The following is a 24,058-nucleotide window of genomic DNA, read 5'->3' on the forward strand; positions in this document are numbered from 1 at the left end:
TAGCCCTGTGAGCCATTCGGCTCTTGAATCGGGTGCATCCGCAACAAACCAAAAACAAAAACATGAACAAAAATATCTTAAAGTGAATATGTGACTGAGTGCAAACAGAAAATCCAAGAAAACACAGCAAAATATTGCAGAAAAAATACCGTACACCAACGCTGTGTGCAAAAATCCCAGTGGGATGCAAGTCAAACAATAACAATAGCGCCTCAACGGTCGTTTGGGTCCTGTCCCCTTAGCATCTACGTAGTTGCGTGCGTCTGACTGTGCCCCTCGGCTTGCCTTGCGTGGAGGGTTGAGCTGGTGGCAGTCGTTGGGCGGTATCGTCGGCGGAAGAACTGTCGGCACTTTTGGCGCCGTGGTCTGTCCGGCCCCCACGGTTTGGGCACCAGTCGACTGAATTCTGCCTTCGGTGGTCGCGACCGGCGCGGCTGTCGTGCGGACCGGGGCCGCTGTCGTGCGGACCGGCCCGGCCGTTGTCGTAACCGCTGCGGACGTCGCTTCGAACTCAGCCGCCGTCGTCTGCACCGCTGTCGTGGCGGATGTTGTCTGCCGTTCGGCGACTGTTGTCGTTATCGGGGCAGCGGTCGTTGGGATCGCCGTGACGGCAATTGTCGTTGCCACCGTAGTTTGTCCTGAGGCAGCTGTGGTCTCCACTGGACCGGCTGTTGTCTGCAATGGACCGGCTGTTGTCTGCACTGGACCGGCTGTTGTCTGCACTGGACCGGCTGTTGTCTGGACTGGACCAGCTGTTGTCTGCACTGGACCGGCTGTTGTCTGCACTGGACCGGCTGTTGTCTGGACTGGACCAGCTGTTGTCTGCACTGGACCGGCTGTTGTCTGCACTGGACCAGCTGTTGTCTGCAATGGACCAGCTGTTGTCAGCACTGGACCAGCTGTTGTCTGCAATGGACCAGCTGTTGTCGGCACTGGACCAGCTGTTGTCTGCAATGGACCAGCTGTTGTCGGCACTGGACCAGCTGTTGTCGGCACTGGACCGGCTGTTGTCTGCAATGGACCGGCTGTTGTCTGCACTGGACCGGCTGTTGTTTGCACTGGACCGGCTGTTGTCTGCAATGGACCGGCTGTTGTTTGCACTGGACCGGCTGTTGTCTGCAATGGACCGGCTGTTGTTTGCACTGGACCGGCTGTTGTCTGCACTGGACCGGCTGTTGTCTGCACTGGACCGGCTGTTGTCTGCACTAGACCGGCTGTTGTCTGCACTGCACCGGCTGTTGTTTGCACTGGACCAGCTGTTGTCTGCAATGGACCAGCTGTTGTCTGCACTGGACCAGCTGTTGTCTGCACTGGACCGGCTGTTGTCTGCACTGGACCAGCTGTTGTCTGCAATGGACCAGCTGTTGTCTGCAATGGACCAGCTGTTGTCTGCACTGGACCAGCTGTTGTCTGCACTGGACCGGCTGTTGTCTGCACTGGACCGGCTGTTGTCTGCACTGGACCAGCTGTTGTCTGCACTGGACCAGCTGTTGTCTGCACTGGACCAGCTGTTGTCTGCACTGGACCGGCTGTTGTCTGCACTGGACCAGCTGTTGTCTGCACTGGGCCTGCTGTTGTCACCACTGGGCCTGCTGTTGTTGCTGCTGTTGTAGTCACTGCACCAGCTGTTGTCTGCACTGGAGCAGCTGTTGTCTGCACTTGACCGGCTGTTGTCGGGACTGGTCCTGCTGTTGTCTGCACTTGACCGGCTGTTGTCTGGACTGGTCCTGCTGTTGTTGTTGCTGCTGTTGTAGTGACTGCACCAGCTGTTGTCTGCACTGGACCGGCTGTTGTCTGCAATGGGCCGGCTGTTGTCTCCACTGGGCCTGTTGTTGTTGCTGCTGTTGTAGTGACTGCACCAGCTGTTGTCTGGACTGCACCAGCTGTTGTCTGGACTGGACCGGCTGTCGTCTCCACTGGGCCTGCTGTTGTTGCTGCTGTTGTAGTGACTGCACCAGCTGTTGTCTGAACTGGACCGGCTGTTGTCGGGACTGGACCGGCTGTTGTCTGCACTGGACCGGCTGTTGTCTGGACTGGACCGGCTGTTGTCTGCAATGGACCGGCTGTCGTCTCCACTGGGCCTGCTGTTGTTGATGCTGTTGTAGTGACTGCACCAGCTGTTGTCTGCACTTGACCGGCTGTTGTCGGTACTGGTCCTGCTGTTGTCTGCACTTGACCGGCTGTTGTCGGTACTGGTCCTGCTGTTGTCTGCAATGGACCAGATGTCGTCTCCACTGGGCCTGCTGTTGTTGCTGCTGTTGTAGTGACTGCACCAGCTGTTGTCGGCACTGGACCAGCTGTTGTCTGGACTGGACCGGCTGTTGTCTGCAATGGACCGGCTGTCGTCACCACTGGGCCTGCTGTTGTTGCTGCTGTTGTAGTCACTGCACCAGCTGTTGTTTGCACTGGACCGGCTGTTGTCTGCACTTGACCAGCTGTTGTCGGGACTGGTCCTGCTGTTGTCTGCAATGGACCGGCTGTCGTCACCACTGGGCCTGCTGTTGTTGCTGCTGTTGTAGTGACTGCACCAGCTGTTGTCTGCACTTGACCAGCTGTTGTCGGGACTGGTCCTGCTGTTGTCTGCAATGGACTGGCTGTCGTCACCACTGGGCCTGCTGTTGTTGCTGCTGTTGTAGTGACTGCACCAGCTGTTGTCGGCACTGGACCAGCTGTTGTCTGGACTGGACCGGCTGTTGTCTGCAATGGACCGGCTGTCGTCACCACTGGGCCTGCTGTTGTTGCTGCTGTTGTAGTGACTGCACCAGCTGTTGTCTGCACTTGACCGGCTGTTGTCTGGACTGGTCCGGCTGTTGTCTGCAATGGACCTGCTGTTGTCTCCACTGGGCCTGCTGTTGTTGCTGCTGTTGTAGTGACTGCACCAGCTGTTGTCTGCACTTGACCGGCTGTTGTCGGTACTGGTCCTACTGTTGTCTGCAATGGACCCGCTGTTGTCTCCACTGGGCCTGCTGTTGTTGATGCTGTTGTAGTCACTGCACCAGCTGTTGTCTGCACTTGACCGGCTGTTGTCTGGACTGGTCCTGCTGTTGTCTGCACTTGACCGGCTGTTGTCGGTACTGGTCCTGCTGTTGTCGGGACTGGTCCTGCTGTTGTCTGCAATGGACCCGCTGTTGTCACCACTGGGCCTGCTGTTGTTGCTGCTGTTGTAGTCACTGCACCAGCTGTTGTCTGTACTGGAGCAGCTGTTGTCTGGACTGGACCGGCTGTTGTCGGGACTGGACCGGCTGTTGTCGGGACTGGTCCTGCTGTTGTCTGCAATGGACCAGCTGTTGTCTGGACTGGTGCTGCTGTTGTCTGCAATGGACCGGCTGTCGTCTCCACTGGGCCTGCTGTTGTTGCTGCTGTTGTAGTGACTGCACCAGCTGTTGTCTGCACTTGACCGGCTGTTGTCGGTACTGGTCCTGCTGTTGTCTGCACTTGACCGGCTGTTGTCTGGACTGGTCCTGCTGTTGTTGTTGCTGCTGCTGTAGTGACTGCACCAGCTGTTGTCTGCACTGGAGCAGCTGTTGTCTGGACTGGACCAGCTGTTGTCTGCAATGGGCCGGCTGTTGTCTCCACTGGGCCTGCTGTTGTTGCTGCTGTTGTAGTGACTGCACCAGCTGTTGTCTGTACTGGAGCAGCTGTTGTCTGGACTGGACCGGCTGTTGTCGGGACTGGACCTGCTGTTGTCTGCAATGGACCGGCTGTCGTCTCCACTGGGCCTGCTGTTGTTGCTGCTGTTGTAGTGACTTTACCAGCTGTTGTCTGTACTGGAGCAGCTGTTGTCTGGACTGGACCGGCTGTTGTCGGGACTAGTCCTGCTGTTGTCTGCAATGGACCGGCTGTCGTCTCCACTGGGCCTGTTGTTGTTGCTGCTGTTGTAGTGACTTCACCAGCTGTTGTCTGTACTGGAGCAGCTGTTGTCTGGACTGGACCGGCTGTTGTTGGGACTGGTCCTGCTGTTGTCTGCAATGGACTGAATGTCGTCACCACTGGGCCTGCTGTTGTTGCTGCTGTTGTAGTCACTGCACCAGCTGTTGTTTGCACTGGACCGGCTGTTGTCTGCACTGGACCAGCTGTTGTCGGGACTGGTCCTACTGTTGTCTGCAATGGACCGGCTGTTGTCTGCAATGGACCGGCTGTCGTCGGGACTGGACCGGCTGTTGTCGGGACTGGACCGGCTGTTGTCTGCAATGGACCGGCTGTCGTCTCCACTGGGCCTGCTGTTGTTGCTGCTGTTGTAGTGACTGCACCAGCTGTTGTCTGCACTGGACCGGCTGTTGTCGGGACTGGTCCTGCTGTTGTCGGGACTGGTCCTGCTGTTGTCTGCAATGGACCGGCTGTCATCTCCACTGGGCCTGCTGTTGTTGCTGCTGTTGTAGTCACTGCACCAGCTGTTGTTTGCACTGGTCCTGCTGTTGTCTGCACTGGACCAGCTGTTGTCTGCACTTGACCGGCTGTTGTCGGTACTGGTCCTTCTGTTGTCTGCAATGGACCTGCTGTTGTCTCCACTGGGCCTGCTGTTGTTGCTGCTGTTGTAGTGACTGCACCAGCTGTTGTCTGCACTTGACCGGCTGTTGTCTGCACTTGACCGGCTGTTGTCGGGACTGGTCCTGCTGTTGTCTGCAATGGACCAGATGTCGTCTCCACTGGGCCTGCTGTTGTTGCTGCTGTTGTAGGGACTGCACCAGCTGTTGTTTGCACTGGACCAGCTGTTGTCTGGACTGGTGCTGCTGTTGTCTGCAATGGACTGGCTGTCGTCTCCACTGGGCCTGCTGTTGTTGCTGCTGTTGTAGTGACTGCACCAGCTGTTGTCTGCACTGGAGCAGCTGTTGTCGGGACTGGACCGGCTGTTGTCTGCACTTGACCAGCTGTTGTCTGCACTGGACCAGCTGTTGTCGGTACTGGTCCTGCTGTTGTCTGGACTTGACCGGCTGTTGTCTGGACTGGTCCTGCTGTTGTTGTTGCTGCTGTTGTAGTGACTGCACCAGCTGTTGTCTGTACTGGAGCAGCTGTTGTCTGGACTGGACCGGCTGTTGTCGGGACTGGTCCTGCTGTTGTCTGCAATGGACCGGCTGTCGTCTCCACTGGGCCTGCTGTTGTTGCTGCTGTTGTAGTGACTTCACCAGCTGTTGTCTGTACTGGAGCAGCTGTTGTCTGGACTGGACCGGCTGTTGTCGGGACTGGTCCTGCTGTTGTCTGCAATGGACCGGCTGTCGTCTCCACTGGGCCTGCTGTTGTTGCTGCTGTTGTAGTGACTTCACCAGCTGTTGTCTGTACTGGAGCAGCTGTTGTCTGGACTGGACCGGCTGTTGTTGGGACTGGTCCTGCTGTTGTCTGCAATGGACTGGGTGTCGTCACCACTGGGCCTGCTGTTGTTGCTGCTGTTGTAGTGACTGCACCAGCTGTTGTCTGCACTGGACCAGCTGTTGTCTGGACTGGACCGGCTGTTGTCTGCAATGGGCCGGCTGTTGTCTCCACTGGGCCTGCTGTTGTAGTGACTGCACCAGCTGTTGACTGCACTGGACCGGCTGTTGTCTGCACTGGGCCTGCTGTTGTTGCTGAACTTGTAGTCACTGCACCAGCTGTTGTTTGCACTGGACCAGCTGTTGTCTGGACTGGTGCTGCTGTTGTCTGCAATGGACCAGCTGTCGTCTCCACTGGGCCTGCTGTTGTTGCTGCTGTTGTAGTCACTGCACCAGCTGTTGTCTGCACTGGAGCAGCTGTTGTCTGGACTGGACCGGCTGTTGTCGGGACTGGTCCTGCTGTTGTCTGCAATGGACTGGCTGTCGTCACCACTGGGCCTGCTGTTGTTGCTGCTGTTGTAGTGACTGCACCAGCTGTTGTCGGCACTGGACCAGCTGTTGTCTGGACTGGACCGGCTGTTGTCTGCAATGGACCGGCTGTCGTCACCACTGGGCCTGCTGTTGTTGCTGCTGTTGTAGTGACTGCACCAGCTGTTGTCTGCACTTGACCGGCTGTTGTCTGCAATGGACCCGCTGTTGTCTCCACTGGGCCTGCTGTTGTTGCTGCTGTTGTAGTGACTGCACCAGCTGTTGTCTGCACTGCACCAGCTGTTGTCTGCACTTGACCGGCTGTTGTCGGTACTGGTCCTACTGTTGTCTGCAATGGACCCGCTGTTGTCTCCACTGGGCCTGCTGTTGTTGATGCTGTTGTAGTCACTGCACCAGCTGTTGTCTGCACTTGACCGGCTGTTGTCTGGACTGGTCCTGCTGTTGTCTGCACTTGACCGGCTGTTGTCGGTACTGGTCCTGCTGTTGTCGGGACTGGTCCTGCTGTTGTCTGCAATGGACCCGCTGTTGTCACCACTGGGCCTGCTGTTGTTGTTGCTGCTGTTGTAGTGACTGCACCAGCTGTTGTCTGCACTGGACCAGCTGTTGTCTGGACTGGTCCTGCTGTTGTAATGACTGCACCAGCTGTTGTCTGCACTGGACCGGCTGTTGTTGCTGCTGTTGTAGTGACTGCACCAACTGTTGTCTGCACTGGACCGGCTGTTGTCTGCACTGGACCGGCTGTTGTCGGGACTGGTCCTGCTGTTGTCTGCACTGGACCAGCTGTTGTCTGGACTGGTCCTGCTGTTGTCTGCAATGGACCGGCTGTCGTCTCCACTGGGCCTGCTGTTTTTGCTGCTGTTGTAGTGACTGCACCAGCTGTTGTCTGGACTTGACTGGCTGTTGTCAGGACTGGTCCTGCTGTTGTCTGCAATGGACCGGCTGTCGTCTCCACTGGGCCTGCTGTTGTTGCTGCTGTTGTAGTGACTGCACCAGCTGTTGTCTGGACTTGACTGGCTGTTGTCAGGACTGGTCCTGCTGTTGTCTGCAATGGACCGGCTGTCGTCTCCACTGGGCCTGCTGTTGTTGCTGCTGTTGTAGTGACTGCACCAGCTGTTGTCTGCACTGGAATGGCTGTTGTCGGGACTGGACCAGCTGTTGTCGGGACTGGTCCTGCTGTTGTCTGCAATGGACCGGCTGTTGTCTGCACTGGACCGGCTGTTGTCGGCACTGGTCCTGCTGTTGTCTGGACTGGACCGGCTGTTGTCTGCAATGGACCGGCTGTCGTCTCCACTGGGCCTGCTGTTGTTGCTGCTGTTGTAGTGACTGCACCAGCTGTTGTCTGCACTGGACCGGCTGTTGTCGGCACTGGTCCTGCTGTTGTCTGGACTGGACCGGCTGTTGTCTGCAATGGACCGGCTGTCGTCTCCACTGGGCCTGCTGTTGTCTGGACTGGACCGGCTGTTGTCGGGACTGGTCCTGCTGTTGTCTGCACTGGACTGGCTGTTGTCTCCACTGGGCCTGCTGTTGTTGATGCTGTTGTTGGGACTGGACCGGCTGTTGTCGGGACTGGTCCTGCTGTTGTCTGCAATGGACCGGCTGTCGTCTCCACTGGGCCTGCTGTTGTTGCTGCTGTTGTAGTGACTGCACCAGCTGTTGTCTGCACTGGACCAGCTGTTGTCTGCACTGCACCAGCTGTTGTCTGCACTGGTCCTGCTGTTGTTTGCACTGCACCAGCTGTCGTCTGGCCTGCACCAGCTGTTGTCTGCACTGCACCGGCTGTCGTCTCAACTGCACCGGCTGTGGTCTGGCCTGGACCGGCTGTCGTCTTCACTGGTCCTGCTGTTGTCTGCACTGCACCAGCTGTCGTCTGCACTGGTCCTGCTGTTGTCTGCACTGCACCAGCTGTCGTCTGGCCTGCACCGGCTGTCGTCTCAACTGCACCGGCTGTGGTCTGGCCTGGACCGGCTGTGGTCTGCACTGGTGCTGCCGTTGTTGCTGCCGTTATAGCAAAGGCAGCGGTCGTCGTCTGGACGGGACCGGCCGTCGTCCGGATGGGAGCGGTCGTAGTCCGGATGGGCGTTGTCGTCGCCGTCGTCGTGGGCAGCGCCTTGACGGTCGTCCTGACCCCCATCGTGGAGGCCCGCGTCTCCGTCGTGAGGACGTCCGGGGGGAACGTGAAAACCGGGAGGTCTCGCGTGAGTGGCATGGGCACCGGCCCCAGGGTCGTGGTCGAGGCGCCGATGGTGTTAAAGATGGTGGCGACCGTGGTGGTGACCACCCCAGTGACAAAGGCGGTGGTGGTCTGGCATGGGCCTGATGTGGCTGAGATTCTGGAGCAGTCGGGCAGGCACACGGCAACACGGCAGCCGCCCAGCCCGTCCGTTGTGTTGTAGACCACGTCGCCTGTGAGGTGAGAAGGAGCGACGCACCGCCGTCTCGTTGGTTGATCACGCTCGCGATGATGATGTGGGGATACAGGCCGTCTGGGTGTTTGCTGAGATAACGATGGTGAAGGTGTCATCCCCCCTTCCTTAACCCCCTTCCGTTCCTCTTTCTTGAAGCCTCAACCTCCTCTGCCGTTCTCTTGCCCTTCCCTACCCTCACCAACTCCACTCCTTTCTGTCCCTCCCCTATAGCCCCTTCCATTACTTCCCCCCCCCCCCCCCCCCAACGTGCCCTCTGTTACGGTCCCTTGCGCTGGCTCTTGCCATCTGAATCGCTAGATTTTTTTCATTACCGCCTTTTAATGATACAAAGTGACCGGCACTAAGTTGCTATGTCAAGATGTAATCAGATCTCTGGTGGGGCGCGAATTGGATACATAACGCAATGAATTCATTGGGGAATACTTTTTCTTTATAACCTGGATGCGAATTGGATGTAACGCATTCGAGCAAATGGAACTGCGGTCGTTAGCGAGCGGGAACAAGTTGGTCGTATGGACTTGCTTACAGTATTGGGATGCTGCTGAACTCTCCTATATGCGACTCCATGCGCCTCGGTCTTTGTCCGGCCTGCATTATTTATCATCTCGCTGGTTATTGCAGACAGCGCTTTACCCCCCAATGTTATACGTTCTTGACTATTACACGGTGTTCTTCAGGAATGCGACTACTACTACGACCACGTAGTTACAGGAGCAACATAGACTGCATATATCTATCTATCTAACACGACTCGTGGGCCAGGCACGACGAAAAGAGACGGAATGGCGAGCGAGTTTTGTGTGCCCGACGCGTGTTGCGCCCGCCCGCCCGCCCACCCGCCCGCCCGCCCCTCTCACCTGAAGCGACGGTGACTCCCTGCGAGATCTCACACAGGCACGGCCCTAGGAAGGTGAGAACAGAAAGGGAGGCGCAAATCAACACTCATGTTAAGGGGGGGGGGCGCGGGGTTCGACTGTGTGCAGACCGTGGCCGCAGGGAATTGAAAACCAAAGGCAAAACGCGCGCGGAGTTGAGCGCTCACCTCCGCGCGCGTAAATGTGTGTTGTTAGACCCGTCACTACCACCCAACATAGCCAATTGGTGAGGTTCGTCACGTAAACAAAACGTACCAAATTCGTAACTAGTACAGCGCACCGGTGTATTGGAAAGTAAACCCACTACAACATTTACAATTATAGTGCAGTGTGTAATGTAGTATACTAGTACAGTGCACCAGTGTGTTGGAGACAAAACCCATTACAATATTTACCACTATTGTGTAGTGTATAGTGTAGTGTATAGTGTATCAAGACGCTGAACTAGTATCTTACACTGTGCGCTACATTAATTGAAAATGTTGTAGTGGGCTTACTCCCCAACACACTGGCAATGCTGTACTCGTAACGAATTGGCACATTTTGTTTACATGAGAAACCCTTCCTAATTGGCGGCGGTAGTAGCGGCTTCAACGACACAGTTTTTAAGATGACTAAATACTGTGGTCTGTTGCCGTAACCGCGTACAATGTTTTGATAACTCGACACTGAACACCAATTCATTTTCGTTATTTGAACAAAGCAAACTTGAGGTTAAAACAACGTCGAGTGAAGGGAAGGAAAGGGAAGGGAGAAGGCGGCGGTGGTGGCTTACGACTTCATTTACGACGAGCGAGGGAGCTCCCCGCGCACCGCGATACGTTCTCAATCTTCGCTGCTTCTTTCTTTCTGTCCCCCCCTCATTCTCCTCGCAGCTCAAGCCACGCTTTCGCTCTCTCTCGCTCACTCTCTCTTCTTGCCCACCCCATTCACTGGAAGGCACTTCCCCCTCCACACTGAGCGTTCACCTTCACTCACTTAGTTTGCGCTCCGCACTAAACAACTCACACTTATTGTTACCCCCAAGCTCACCCCACGACCTCCCCCCCCCCTGAATCTCCTCTGTCATAACCACTACCTCCGGTACTGTTCCCACTTCATATTCTCATTGGATGACTTTTGGTCATTCCCCATTCATCATCATCGTCACCAATTTCGCTTTCGCTGGATTCCTGCATCAACACAGATTCCCCCCCCCCCCACCCCGTTGGTTTCTCCCGTGTATGTCGCTCACCCTATCTCCACCATTGCATTCATACGCTGTGCTATTGTTGATTCTGTGTAAGGCGCCGATATACATTTGATTTAAGATAAGGTGAGATACGACACACAACATGGGGGGGATATAATGGGAGGGTCGAGTCACGCGGGAGAAACCACTCGCGACAGATCCCCAGGGGGACGATGGTGCCCGGTGGCCGACAGCGAATTTGTAACCGAATCCAGCAGCAGCCGCTCACTTGTAACGATGGCCGTGGTGGCGGCTGTGGTGGCGAGCAGCGTCGTCGGGACCACAGCCACAGTGGTGGCGGCGGTCATCGCAGTGGGAACGGTGGCGACGAGGCCGCAGCACACCCGGACGCGGTAGTTGTAGCACAGCTGCAAGTCGCCGCTCTGGTCGCCGTTGAGGCAGACGAGGCCGCTACCGCTGTCGCACGACACCACCTGGCCGAGTTGGTCAATGGGAACGCCGGGGAATTTGTCGGCACGGCATTGGATGTTTATCGGTGTCTGCCTGCCGGGGCAGACCTCCAAACCGGTGGCACGGATGGCGGCGTAGCTCTCGTCATCGCCGTTGTTGTCTAGGCTTGGGTTGGAGACGTCGAACCACTGCGACCAGGCACCCGGGCACACTGCGGATGGATGGACGGGCGGTTAGTTGTTTTGTCGGTTAGTCAGTTAGCCGGTTTGTCGGTGAGTTGGTTTGTTTGGTTTATGCATTAGTCCGTGAGCCGGTTTGTCAGTTTTTTGGTTAGTCGGTTTGTCGGTTAGTCGGTTCATCAGTTTGTTCATTAGTTGGTTAGTCAGTTTGTTGGTTTGTCAGTTAGTCGGTTTGTCAGTTAGTCAGATTGTTGGTTTGTCCATTAGTCGGTTAGCCGGTTTGTCAGTTAGTCGGTTCGTCGGTTAGTCGGTTCGTCAGTTTGTCGGTTTGTTAGTTAGCCAGTTTGTCAATAAGTCAGTTTGTTGGTTTATCCATTAGTTGGCTAGCCGGTTTGTCAGTTAGTCGGATTGTTGGTCAGTTTGTTTGTCGGTTAGTCAGTTTGTCAGTTTGTCCATTAGTTGAATAGCCGGTTTGTCAGTTAGCCGATTTATCGGTTTGTCAGTTAGTCAGTTTGTTGGTCAGTTAGTTTGTCGGTTAGTCAATTTGTCCATTAGTTGGTTAGTCGGTTTGTCAGTTAGTCAATGTGTCAATTAGTCGGTTTGTCAGTTTGTCAGTTTGTTGGTCAGTTGGTTTGTTGGTTAGTCAGTTTGTCAATTTGTCCATTAGTTGGTTAGTCGGTTTGTCAGTTAGTCAATTTTTCGGTTTGTCAGTTTGTCCATTAGTCGGTTAGCGAGTTTGTCGGTTTGTCAGTTAGTCAGTTTTTTGGTCAGTCGGTTTGTCGGTTAGTCAGTTTGTCAGTTTGTCCATTAGTTGGTTAGTCGGTTTGTCAGTTAGTCAATGTGTTGGTTAGTCGGTTTGTCAGTTTGTCCATTAGTCGGTTAGCGAGTTTGTCGGTTTGTCAGTTAGTCAGTTTTTTGGTCAGTTGGTTTGTCAGTTCATCAGTTTGTTGGTTTGTTAGTTAGCCGGTTTGTCGGTTAGTCAGTTTGTTGGTTTATCCATTAATTGGTTAGCCGGTTTGTCGGTTTGTCAGTTAGTCGGATTGTTGGTCAGTTGGTTTGTCGGTTAGTCAGTTTTTCAGGTTGTCCATTAGTTGGTTAGCCGGTTTGGTAGTTAGTCAGATTGTTGGTTAGTTGGTTTTTAGGTTTGTCAGTTAGTAGGTTTGTTGGTCAGTTGGATTGTCAGTTAGTCGTTATGTCCATTAGTCGATTAGCCGGTTTTTCAGTTTGTCGGTTTGTCAGTTAGTCGGTTTGTTGGTCAGTCGGTTTGTCGGTTAGTCAGTTTGTCAGTTTGTCCATTAGTTGGTTAGACGGCTTGTCAGTTAGTCGGTTAGTTGTTTAGTCAATTTGTCGGTGAGATGTTTAGTCACATGCATTATGACAGACAGAGTGACCGACTACCCCATGGTGACAACATGAAAGTGCTCGTGGGCTGGCTGGCTCGTAGTAGCTTGGGGTTACACTAAAACTACGATTTTTATTTTTTTATTTTGCCAGGTAAGGCTTGCCACTGAGCCATGACGTGGCCTGTCATCGTCGCCATCGTCATCATCTCCACGTAGAAATTTATAGCAGCAGTCAAATACTCTGAACACGTTGGGACATCGATTCTAAATATGGAGAGGAAAAACCGGTGGAGGACCCAGAGAAAAATTCACGTGACCACGGTTAGAGACATGCAAACTCCAAATATACAGCAGGCACTGTCAGGGTCGGGCTCAAACCCACGACCTCCTGTATACCAGGTAAGGTAATCAACATCTCCTAGCCATTGTGGCATTGTAATAGATCGTTAACCAAGATTCATTGTGATCTATTCCGCTTCACCCAATCCGTAAGAAATGGGCACGCCCGCCGTTCCTCCTTCCATTTTACAATGAATGGATGTCATGGGACAGCCCTTGCCAGTTTCAAAAAATAAGAATAACTTTTACCCTTTCTGGCAAATAAAAGAGCTGTGTTAAGATGTTTAAACACCAAAGATAAACCTTTTGCAAGGAATTATGTCTGAATTGGTACTTGCGGTGAACATGCAAAGTATATGTTGTTAATTCTAGATTTGTTAATTAAATTTCATGACTGCAAGAATCCATACTCTTTGGTTTTATTCAGTAAAGTCACGTAGGTAAAAAAAAGAAGAAGTTATTTTTCATTTTTATTTAAAATTGTATTTCTTTACCTACGTGACTTTACCAAATAAATCCAAAGAGTATATGTGGTTAATGCAGACATGATTCCTTACAAAAGGTTTCTGTTTGGTGTTGTCACATCTTAACACACCTGTTTAATTATGTCCAGAAAGGGTAAAACCAATTCTCATATAATGAATGGATGAATGAAAAACAGTGTACCTGAGTGGGGTGGGAAGCCATGAATGTTTGAGGTGGCTGCTTAGCAAGGGGATTGACCAAGTCTTGATAAGGATTATAGCCAAGCCAATCGATGATGAGAGTCTTTGTTAAGGAAAGAAAATTGAAAAGATGTATTGTTCTACTTACCCAATGGAGTTGTAGTTTCTTGAATGACGACGGGCGTGGATACAACTGGTCCGGGTGTGGTTACGACTGGTCCCGGTGTGGTTACGACTGGTCCCGGTGTGGATCCGACTGATGCGGGTGTGGATCCGATTGGTCCGGGTGTAGTTGTTACTGGTCCTAGTGTGGATCCGACTGGTCCAGGCGTGGTTATGACTGGCCCGGGAGTGGATCCGACTGGTCCAGGCGTGGTTGTGACTGGCCCGGGAGTGGATACGACTGGTCCAGGCGTGGTTGTGACTGGCCCGGGAGTGGATACGACTGGTGCGGGTGTGGTCGTGACGGGTCCTGGTGTGGATCCGACTGGTCCGGGTGTGGATCCGACTGGTCCAGGCGTGGATCCGACTGGTCCGGCTGTAGTTGCCGCGGATGCCTTGGTGGTCACCACAGGAGCAAGTGTTGTTGTTGCGATCTCCTGGCCGCAGCACACTCGGATCTTGTAGTCGTAGCACATGGACGGGGATTGCTCCGCGTTGTTGCAGATGAGTCCCACTTGCCCATCACACGTGATCTTCTGTCCCAGATTTTGCCACGCCACGTTGGGGAAGCGCATTGCCTTGCAGTCGATGGCCTCCACTCGGTCGCCCATGGCGCAGATGGCCTGGCCATTCTGCCTGATGTTGTCGAACGTTTCGTAGTCTCCGTTTTGCTGGCTCGTTTGCGGGTAGTCCACGTTGTACCACTCAGACCACGTTCCCATGCAGGGGACCGCTGCGGCCGTGGTTGTGACTGCTGCAGGCGTGGTTTCGACGGGTCCGGGTGTGGATCCGACTGGGCCGGGTGTGGACCCGACTGATGCGGGCGTGGTTACAACTGGACCCGGTGTGGTTTCGACTGATGCCGGTGTGGATCCGACTGGTCCGAGCGTGGTTGTGACTGGTCCCGGTGTGGTTTCGACTGGTCCCAGTGTAGATTCGACTGGTCCGGGTGTGGATCCAACTGGGCCGGGTGTGGTTTCGACTGGTCCCGGTGTGGATCTGACTGATGCGGGCGTGGATCCGATTGGTCCGGGTGTAGTAGTGACTGGCCCAGGTGTGGATCCAATTGGTCCGGGTGTAGTTGTTACTGGTCCTGGTGTGGATCCGACTGGTCCTGGCGTGGATCCGACTGGTCCGGGCGTGGAACCGACTGGTCCGGGCGTGGTTACAACTGGACCCGGTGTGGTTTCGACTGATCCCGGTGTGGATCCGACTGGTCCGAGCGTGGTTGTGACTGGTCCCGGTGTGGTTTCGACTGGTCCCAGTGTAGATCCGACTGGTCCGGGTGTGGATCCAACTGGGCCGGGTGTGGTTTCGACTGGTCCCGGTGTGGATCTGACTGATGCGGGCGTGGATCCGATTGGTCCGGGTGTAGTAGTGACTGGCCCAGGTGTGGATCCGATTGGTCCGGGTGTAGTTGTTACTGGTCCTGGTGTGGATCCGACTGGTCCTGGCGTGGATCCGACTGGTCCGGGCGTGGAACCGACTGGTCCGGGCGTGGTTACAACTGGACCCGGTGTGGTTTCGACTGATCCCGGTGTGTATCCGATTGGTCCTGGCGTTGTTGTGACAGATCCTGGTGTGGTTTCGACTGGTCCTGGTGTGGATCCTACTGGTCCGGGTGTGGAAGCGACTGGTCCGGGAGTGGTTTCAACTGGTCCCTGTGTGGATCCGACTGATGCGGGTGTGGAACCGATTGGTCCGGGCGTGGTTGTGACTGGTCCCGGGGTGGATCCTATTGGTCCAGGCGTGGTTTCGACGGGTCCGGGTGTGGATCCGACTGGGCCGGGTGTGGATCCGACTGATGCGGGCGTGGTTACAACTGGACCCGGTGTGGTTTCGACTGATGCCGGTGTGGATCCGACTGGACCGAGCGTGGTTGTGACTGGTCCCGGTGTGGTTTCAACTGGTCCCGGTGTAGATCCGACTGGTCCGGGCGTGGATCCGACTGGTCCGGGTGTGGTTTCGACTGGTCCCGGTGTGGATCTGACTGATGCGGGCGTGGATCCGATTGGTCCGGGTGTAGTTGTTACTGGTCCTGGTGTGGATCCGATTGGTCCGAGCGTGGTTGTGACTGGCCCAGGTGTGGATCCGACTGGTCCGGGTGTGGATCCGGCTGGTCCAGGTGTGGATCCGACTGGGCCGGGTGTGGATCCGACTGGTCCAGGCGTGGATCCGACTGGTCCGGCTGTAGTTGCCACGGATGCCTTGGTGGTCACCACCGGAGCAAGTGTTGTTGTTGCGATCTCCTGGCCGCAGCACACTCGGATCTTGTAGTCGTAGCACATGGACGGGGATTGCTCCGCGTTGTTGCAGATGAGTCCCACTTGCCCATCACACCTGATTTTCTGTCCCAGATCTTGCCACGCCACGTTGGGGAAGCGCATTGCCTTGCAGTCGATGGCCTCCACTCGGTCGCCCATCGCGCAGATGGCCTGGCCATTCTGCCTGATGTTGTCGAACGTTTCGTAGTCTCCGTTTTGCTTGCTCGTTTGCGGGTTGTCCACGTTGTACCACTCAGTCCACGTTCCCATGCAGGGGACCGCTGCGGCCGTGGTTGTGACTGCTGCAGGCGTGGTTTCGACGGGTCCGGGTGTGGATCCGACTGGGCCGGGTGTGGATCCGACTGATGCGGGCGTGGTTACAACTGGACCCGGTGTGGTTTCGACTGATGCCGTTGTGGATCCGACTGGTCCGAGCGTGGTTGTGACTGGTCCCGGTGTGGTTTCAACTGGTCCTGGTGTAGATCCGACTGGTCCGGGCGTGGATCCGACTGGTCCAGGCGTGATTACAACTGGACCCGGTGTGGTTTCGACTGATGCCGGTGTGGATCCGACTGGTCCGAGCGTGGTTGTGACTGGTCCTGGTGTGGTTTCAACTGGTCCTGGTGTAGATCCGACTGGTCCGGGCGTGGATCCGACTGGTCCGGGTGTGGTTTCGACTGGTCCTGGTGTGGATCTGACTGATGCGGGCGTGGATCCGATTGGTCCGGGTGTAGTTGTTACTGGTCCTGGTGTGGATCCGATTGGTCCGAGCGTGGTTGTGACTGGCCCAGGTGTGGATCCGACTGGTCCGGGTGTGGATCCGATTGGTCCTGGTGTGGATCCGACTGGTCCAGGCGTGGTTACAACTGGACCCGGTGTGGTTTCGACTGATGCCGGTGTGGATCCGACTGGTCCGAGCGTGGTTGTGACTGGTCCCGTTGTGGTTTCAACTGGTCCTGGTGTAGATCCGACTGGTCCGGGCGTGGATCCAACTGGTCCTGGTGTGGATCCGACTGGTGCGGGCGTTGTTACAACTGGACCCGGTGTGGTTTCGACTGATGCCGTTGTGGATCCGACTGGTCCGAGCGTGGCTGTGACTGGTCCCGGTGTGGTTTCAACTGGTCCTGGTGTAGATCCGACTGGTCCGGGCGTGGATCCGACTGGTCCAGGCGTGGTTACAACTGGACCCGGTGTGGTTTTGACTGATGCCGGTGTGGATCCGACTGGTCCGAGCGTGGTTGTGACTGGTCCTGGTGTGGTTTCAACTGGTCCTGGTGTAGATCCGACTGGTCCGGGCGTGGATCCGACTGGTCCGGGTGTGGTTTCGACTGGTCCCGGTGTGGATCTGACTGATGCGGGAGTGGATCCGATTGGTTCGGGTGTAGTTGTTACTGGTCCTGGTGTGGATCCGATTGGTCCGAGCGTGGTTGTGACTGGCCCAGGTGTGGATCCGACTGGTCCGGGTGTGGATCCGATTGGTCCGGGTGTGGATCCGACTGGTCCAGGCGTGGTTACAACTGGACCCGGTGTGGTTTCAATTGATGCCTGTGTGGATCCGACTGGTCCGAGCGTTGTTGTGACTGGTCCCGGTGTGGTTTCAACTGGTCCTGGTGTAGATCCGACTGGTCCGGGCGTGGATCCGACTGGTCCGGGTGTGGTTTCGACTGGTCCCGGTGTGGATCTGACTGATGCGGGCGTGGATCCGATTGGTCCGGGTGTAGTTGTTACTGGTCCTGGTGTGGATCCGATTGGTCCGAGCGTGGTTGTGACTGGCCCAGGTGTGGATTTGACTGGTCCGGGTGTGGATCCGATTGGTCCGGGTGTGGATCCGACTGGTCCAGGCGTGGTTACAACTGGACCCGGTGTGGTTTCAATTGATGCCTGTGTGGATCCGACTGGTCCGAGCGTTGTTGTGACTGGTCCCGGTGTGGTTTCAACTGGTCCTGGTGTAGATCCGATTGGTCCGGGCGTGGATCCGATTGGTCCGAGTGTGGTTTCGACTGGTCCCAGTGTAGATCCGACTGGTCCAGTTGTGGATCCGACTGGGCCGGGTGTGGATCCGACTTGTCCAGGTGTGGATCCGACTGGTCCGGCTGTAGTTGCCGCGGATGCCTTGGTGGTCACCACCGGAGCAAGTGTTGTTGTTGCGATCTCCTGGCCGCAGCACACTCGGATCTTGTAGTCGTAGCACATGGACGTGGATTGCTCCGCGTTGTTGCAGATGAGTCCCACTTGCCCATCACACGTGATCTTCTGTCCCAGATTTTGCCACGCCACGTTGGGGAAGCGCATTGCCTTGCAGTCGATGGCCTCCACTCGGTCGCCCATGGCGCAGATGGCCTGGCCATTCTGCCTGATGTTGTCGAACGTTTCGTAGTCTCCGTTTTGCTGGCTCGTTTGCGGGTAGTCCACGTTGTACCACTCAGACCACGTTCCCATGCAGGGGACCGCTGCGGCCGTGGTTGTGACTGCTGCAGGCGTGGTTTCGACGGGTCCGGGTGTGGATCCGACTGGGCCGGGTGTGGACCCGACTGATGCGGGCGTGGTTACAACTGGACCCGGTGTGGTTTCGACTGATGCCGGTGTGGATCTGACTGGTCCGAGCGTGGTTGTGACTGGTCCCGGTGTGGTTTCGACTGGTCCCGGTGTAGATCCGACTGGTCCGGGTGTGGATCCAACTGGGCCGCGTGTGGTTTCGACTGGTCCCGGTGTGGATCTGACTGATGCGGGCGTGGATCCGATTGGTCCGGGTGTAGTAGTGACTGGCTCCGGTGTGGATCCGATTGGTCCGGGTGTAGTTGTTTCTGATCTCGGTGTGGATCCGATTGGTCCTGGCGTTGTTGTGACGGGTCCTGGTGTGGTTTCGACTGGTCCTGGTGTGGATCCTACTGGTCCGGGTGTGGAAGCGACTGGTCCGGGAGTGGTTTCAACTGGTCCCTGTGTGGATCCGACTGATGCGGGTGTGGAACCGATTGGTCCGGGCGTGGTTGTGACTGGTCCCGGGGTGGATCCTATTGGTCCAGGCGTGGTTTCGTCGGGTCCGGGTGTGGATCCGACTGGGCCGGGTGTGGATCCGACTGATGCGGGCGTGCTTACAACTGGACCCGGTGTGGTTTCGACTGATGCCGGTGTGGATCCGACTGGACCGAGCGTGGTTGTGACTGGTCCCGGTGTGGTTTCAACTGGTCCCGGTGTAGATCCGACTGGTCCGGGCGTGGATCCGACTGGTCCGGGTGTGGTTTCGACTGGTCCCGGTGTGGATCTGACTGATGCGGGCGTGGATCCGATTGGTCCGGGTATAGTTGTTACTGGTCCTGGTGTGGATCCGATTGGTCCGAGCGTGGTTGTGACTGGCCCAGGTGTGGATCCGACTGGTCCGGGCGTGGATCCAACTGGTCCGGGTGTGGTTTCGACTGGGCCGGGTGTGGATCCGACTGGTCCAGGCGTGGATCCGACTGGTCCGGCTGTAGTTGCCACGGATGCCTTGGTGGTCACCATTGGAGCAAGTGTTGTTGTTGCGATCTCCTGGCCGCAGCACACTCGGATCTTGTAGTCGTAGCACATGGACGGGGATTGCTCCGCGTTGTTGCAGATGAGTCCCACTTGCCCATCACACCTCATTTTCTGTCCCAGATCTTGCCACGCCACGTTGGGGAAGCGCATTGCCTTGCAGTCGATGGCCTCCACTCGGTCGCCCATCGGGCAGATGGCCTGGCCATTCTGCCTGATGTTGTCGAACGTTTCGTAGTCTCCGTTTTGCTTGCTCGTTTGCGGGTTGTCCACGTTGTACCACTCAGTCCACGTTCCCATGCAGGGGACCGCTGCGGCCGTGGTTGTGACTGCTGCAGGCGTGGTTTCGACGGGTCCGGGTGTGGATCCGACTGGTCCTGTTGTGGATCCGACTGGTCCAGGCGTGGTTACAACTGGACCCGGTGTGGTTGCGACTGATGCCGTTGTGGATCCGACTGGTCCGAGCGTGGTTGTGACTGGTCCCGGTGTGGTTTCAACTGGCCCAGGTGTGGATCCGACTGGTCCGGGTGTGGATCCGATTGGTCCGGGTGTGGATCCGACTGGTCCAGGCGTGGTTACAACTGGACCCAGTGTGGTTTCAATTGATGTCTGTGTGGATCCGACTGGTCCGAGCGTTGTTGTGACTGGTCCCGGTGTGGTTTCAACTGGTCCTGGTGTAGAGCCAATTGGTCCGGGCGTGGATCCGACTGGTCCGGGTGTGGATCCGATTGGTCCGGGTGTGGATCCGACTGGTCCAGGCGTGGTTACAACTGGACCCGGTGTGGTTTCAATTGATGCCTGTGTGGATCCGACTGGTCCGAGCGTTGTTGTGACTGGTCCCGGTGTGGTTTCGACTGGTCCCAGTGTAGATCTGACTGGTCCGGTTGTGGATCCTACTGGGCCGGGTGTGGATCCGACTGGTCCAGGCGTGGTTACAACTGGACCCGGTGTGGTTTCGACTGATGCCGTTGTGGATCCGACTGGTCCGAGCGTGGTTGTGACTGGTCCCGGTGTGGTTTCAACTGGTCCTGGTGTAGATCCGACTGGTCCGGGCGTGGATCCGACTGGTCCGGGTGTGGTTTCGACTGGTCCTGGTGTGGATCTGACTGTTGCGGGCGTGGATCCGATTGGTCCGGGTGTAGTTGTTACTGGTCCTGGTGTGGATCCGATTGGTCCGAGCGTGGTTGTGACTGGCCCAGGTGTGGATCCGACTGGTCCGGGTGTGGATCCGATTGGTCCGGGTGTGGATCCGACTGGTCCAGGCGTGGTTACAACTGGACCCGGTGTGGTTTCAATTGATGCCTGTGTGGATCCTACTGGTCCGAGCGTTGTTGTGACTGGTCCCGGTGTGGTTTCAACTGGTCCTGGTGTAGATCCGATTGGTCCGGGCGTGGATCCGATTGGTCCGAGTGTGGTTTCGACTGGTCCCAGTGTAGATCCGACTGGTCCAGTTGTGGATCCGACTGGGCCGGGTGTGGATCCGACTGGTCCAGGCGTGGATCCGACTGGTCCGGCTGTAGTTGCCACGGATGCCTCGGTGGTCACCACCGGAGCAAGTGTTGTTGTTGCGATCTCCTGGCCGCAGCACACTCGGATCTTGTAGTCGTAGCACATGGACGGGGATTGCTCCGCGTTGTTGCAGATGAGTCCCACTTGCCCATCACACGTGATTTTCTGTCCCAGATCTTGCCACGCCACGTTGGGGAAGCGCATTGCCTTGCAGTCGATGGCCTCCACTCTGTCGCCCATCGCGCAGATGGCCTGGCCATTCTGCCTGATGTTGTCGAACGTTTCGTAGTCTCCGTTTTGCTGGCTCGTTTGCGGGTTGTCCACGTTGTACCACTCAGTCCACGTTCCCATGCAGGGGACCGCTGCGGCCGTGGTTGTGACTGCTGCAGGCGTGGTTTCGACGGGTCCGGGTGTGGATCCGAATGGTCCTGGTGTGGATCCGACTGGTCCAGGCGTGGTTACAACTGGACCCGGTGTGGTTTCGACTGATGCCGTTGTGGATCCGACTGGTCCGAGCGTGGTTGTGACTGGTCCCGGTGTGGTTTCAACTGGTCCTGGTGTAGATCCGACTGGTCCGGGCGTGGATCCGACTGGTCCAGGCGTGGTTACAACTGGCTCCGGTGTGGTTTCGACTGATGCCGGTGTGGATCCGACTGGTCCGAGCGTTGTTGTGACTGGTCCCGGTGTGGTTTCAACTGGTCCTGGTGTAGAGCCAATTGGTCCGGGCGTGGATCCGACTGGTCCGGGTGTGGATCCGATTGGTCCGGGTGTGGATCCGACTGGTCCAGGCGTGGTTACAACTGGACTCGGTGTGGTTTCAATTGATGCCTGTGTGGATCCGACTGGTCCGAGCGTTGTTGTGACTGGTCCCGGTGTGGTTTCGACTGGTCCCAGTGTAGATCTGACTGGTCCGGTTGTGGATCCTACTGGGCCGGGTGTGGATCCGACTGGGCCGGGCGTGGTTACAACTGGACCCGGTGTGGTTTCGACTGATGCCGTTGTAGATCCGACTGGTCCGAGCGTGGTTGTGACTGGTCCCGGTGTGGTTTCAACTGGTCCTGGTGTAGATCCGACTGGTCCGGGCGTGGATCCGACTGGTCCAGGCGTGGTTACAACTGGCCCCGGTGTGGTTTCGACTGATGCCGGTGTGGATCCGACTGGTCCGAGCGTTGTTGTGACTGGTCCCGGTGTGGTTTCAACTGGTCCTGGTGTAGAGCCAATTGGTCCGGGCGTGGATCCGACTGGTCCGGGTGTGGATCCGATTGGTCCGGGTGTGGATCCGACTGGTCCAGGCGTGGTTACAACTGGACTCGGTGTGGTTTCAATTGATGCCTGTGTGGATCCGACTGGTCCGAGCGTTGTTGTGACTGGTCCCGGTGTGGTTTCGACTGGTCCCAGTGTAGATCTGACTGGTCCGGTTGTGGATCCTACTGGGCCGGGTGTGGATCCGACTGGGCCGGGCGTGGTTACAACTGGACCCGGTGTGGTTTCGACTGATGCCGTTGTAGATCCGACTGGTCCGAGCGTGGTTGTGACTGGTCCCGGTGTGGTTTCAACTGGTCCTGGTGTAGATCCGACTGGTCCGGGCGTGGATCCGACTGGTCCGGGTGTGGTTTCGACTGGTCCTGGTGTGGATCTGACTGTTGCGGGCGTGGATCCGATTGGTCCGGGTGTAGTTGTTACTGGTCCTGGTGTGGATCCGATTGGTCCGAGCGTGGTTGTGACTGGCCCAGGTGTGGATCCGACTGGTCCGGGTGTGGATCCGATTGGTCCGGGTGTGGATCCGACTGGTCCAGGCGTGGTTACAACTGGACCCGGTGTGGTTTCAATTGATGCCTGTGTGGATCCGACTGGTCCGAGCGTTGTTGTGACTGGTCCCGGTGTGGTTTCAACTGGTCCTGGTGTAGATCCGACTGGTCCGGGCGTGGATCCGACTGGTCCAGGCGTGGTTACAACTGGACCCGGTGTGGTTTCGACTGATGCCGGTGTGGATCCGACTGGTCCGATCGTGGTTGTGACTGGTCCTGGTGTGGTTTCAACTGGTCCTGGTGTAGATCCGACTGGTCCGGGCGTGGATCCGACTGGTCCGGGTGTGGTTTCGACTGGTCCTGGTGTGGATCTGACTGATGCGGGCGTGGATCCGATTGGTCCGGGTGTAGTTGTTACTGGTCCTGGTGTGGATCCGATTGGTCCGAGCGTGGTTGTGACTGGCCCAGGTGTGGATCCGACTGGTCCGGGTGTGGATCCGACTGGTCCAGGCGTGGTTACAACTGGACCCGGTGTGGTTTCAACTGATGCCTGTGTGGATCCAACTGGTCCGGGCGTGGTTGTGACTGGTCCCGGTGTGGGTTCGACTTGGCCGGGTGTGGATCCTACTGGGCCGGGTGTGGATCCGACCGATGCGGGCGTGGTTACAACTGGACCCGGTGTGGATCCGACTGGTCCGAGCGTGGTTGTGACTGGTCCCTGTGTGGTTTCAACTGGTCCTGGTGTAGATCCGACTGGTCCAGGCGTGGTTGTGACTGGCCTGGGTGTGGTTTCGACTGGTGCGGGTCTGGTTGTGACTTGTCCGGGCGTGGTCGCGACCGGTCCGGCTTTGGTCGTGACCGGTCCGGGCGTGGTTGTGGTTGCTACGGGCCTCGTATTCTCCACCACCTTCTGCGTCACCTGCTCCACCGGCGCTTCCGTCAGCAACTGCACCGTCGACCTCAGCACGGTCACTGTCGTGACCGGGCCCTCCGTGGTCACCACGACGACCTGCTTTGTCGGCAGCAGCGGCAGCTGCGGCGCCTTTGTCCCCGCGGTGGTGGTGGGCGCGGCCGAAGTGATGGCCTTGCACTCGCTGGTGTCCTTCACCGCGCCCGACGCCATGCACGTCTTGGTGAAGGTGCACAGCCCCACGGCGTCCGTCTCCTTCGAGATCACGCTGCCCGCCGCGTACACCTTGCCTCCGACGCAGCAGCCCGCTGCGGGATTTCACACGAAGGGGGGCATGAGGATCGACAAGCCGCCCCTCTTTCTCGCGAGCGGAGCCCACGCGGAGACCGCCATGCACTCTGAGGCCACGCCGAAGCGTTGGACGCTCGCTGGCAACGAGGTCGCAGGACAGACACGTGGGTCCATTGGTTGACTCACTGAGATCAACAAAGACAGAGAACACCCCCCCCCCCCCCCCCCGTAGGGGCAAGGGCTTTTTAAAGCGAGCAGCAGCAACCTATGAAGGCTAATGGCACTTTGGCACTTGAGGGGGTGGGTGGCCAGCACCACGCCCAGTCGTCTTTGTATCTCCCCCCCCTGTGGCGATGTTCACTACACACTGCACCAGCTAACTCAATTGAGGCTGAGTTGACCT

At 56.8% G+C, this 24,058-nt stretch overlaps 1 protein-coding gene across 1 annotated transcript in view; it reads right to left on the minus strand.

Annotated features, from left to right (window-relative positions):
* LOC144733746 (uncharacterized) overlaps nt 1-24,058 on the minus strand; it is a 77,271-nt gene that overhangs the window by 16,855 nt on the left and 36,358 nt on the right. The window contains exons 27-30 of the mRNA XM_078615767.1: nt 13,410-23,672; nt 10,554-10,946; nt 9,076-9,120; nt 286-8,195 (exon numbers count right to left, since the gene is read on the minus strand). Of these exons, the coding sequence (XP_078471893.1) occupies nt 286-8,195; nt 9,076-9,120; nt 10,554-10,946; nt 13,410-23,672 (18,611 nt within the window). The remainder of the gene's footprint in view (nt 1-285; nt 8,196-9,075; nt 9,121-10,553; nt 10,947-13,409; nt 23,673-24,058) is intronic.

The sequence above is a fragment of the Lampetra planeri genome, chromosome 48 (genome assembly GCF_965212315.1).
Source record: "Lampetra planeri chromosome 48, kcLamPlan1.2.h2, whole genome shotgun sequence".
NCBI classification, from domain to species: Eukaryota; Metazoa; Chordata; class Hyperoartia; order Petromyzontiformes; family Petromyzontidae; genus Lampetra; species Lampetra planeri.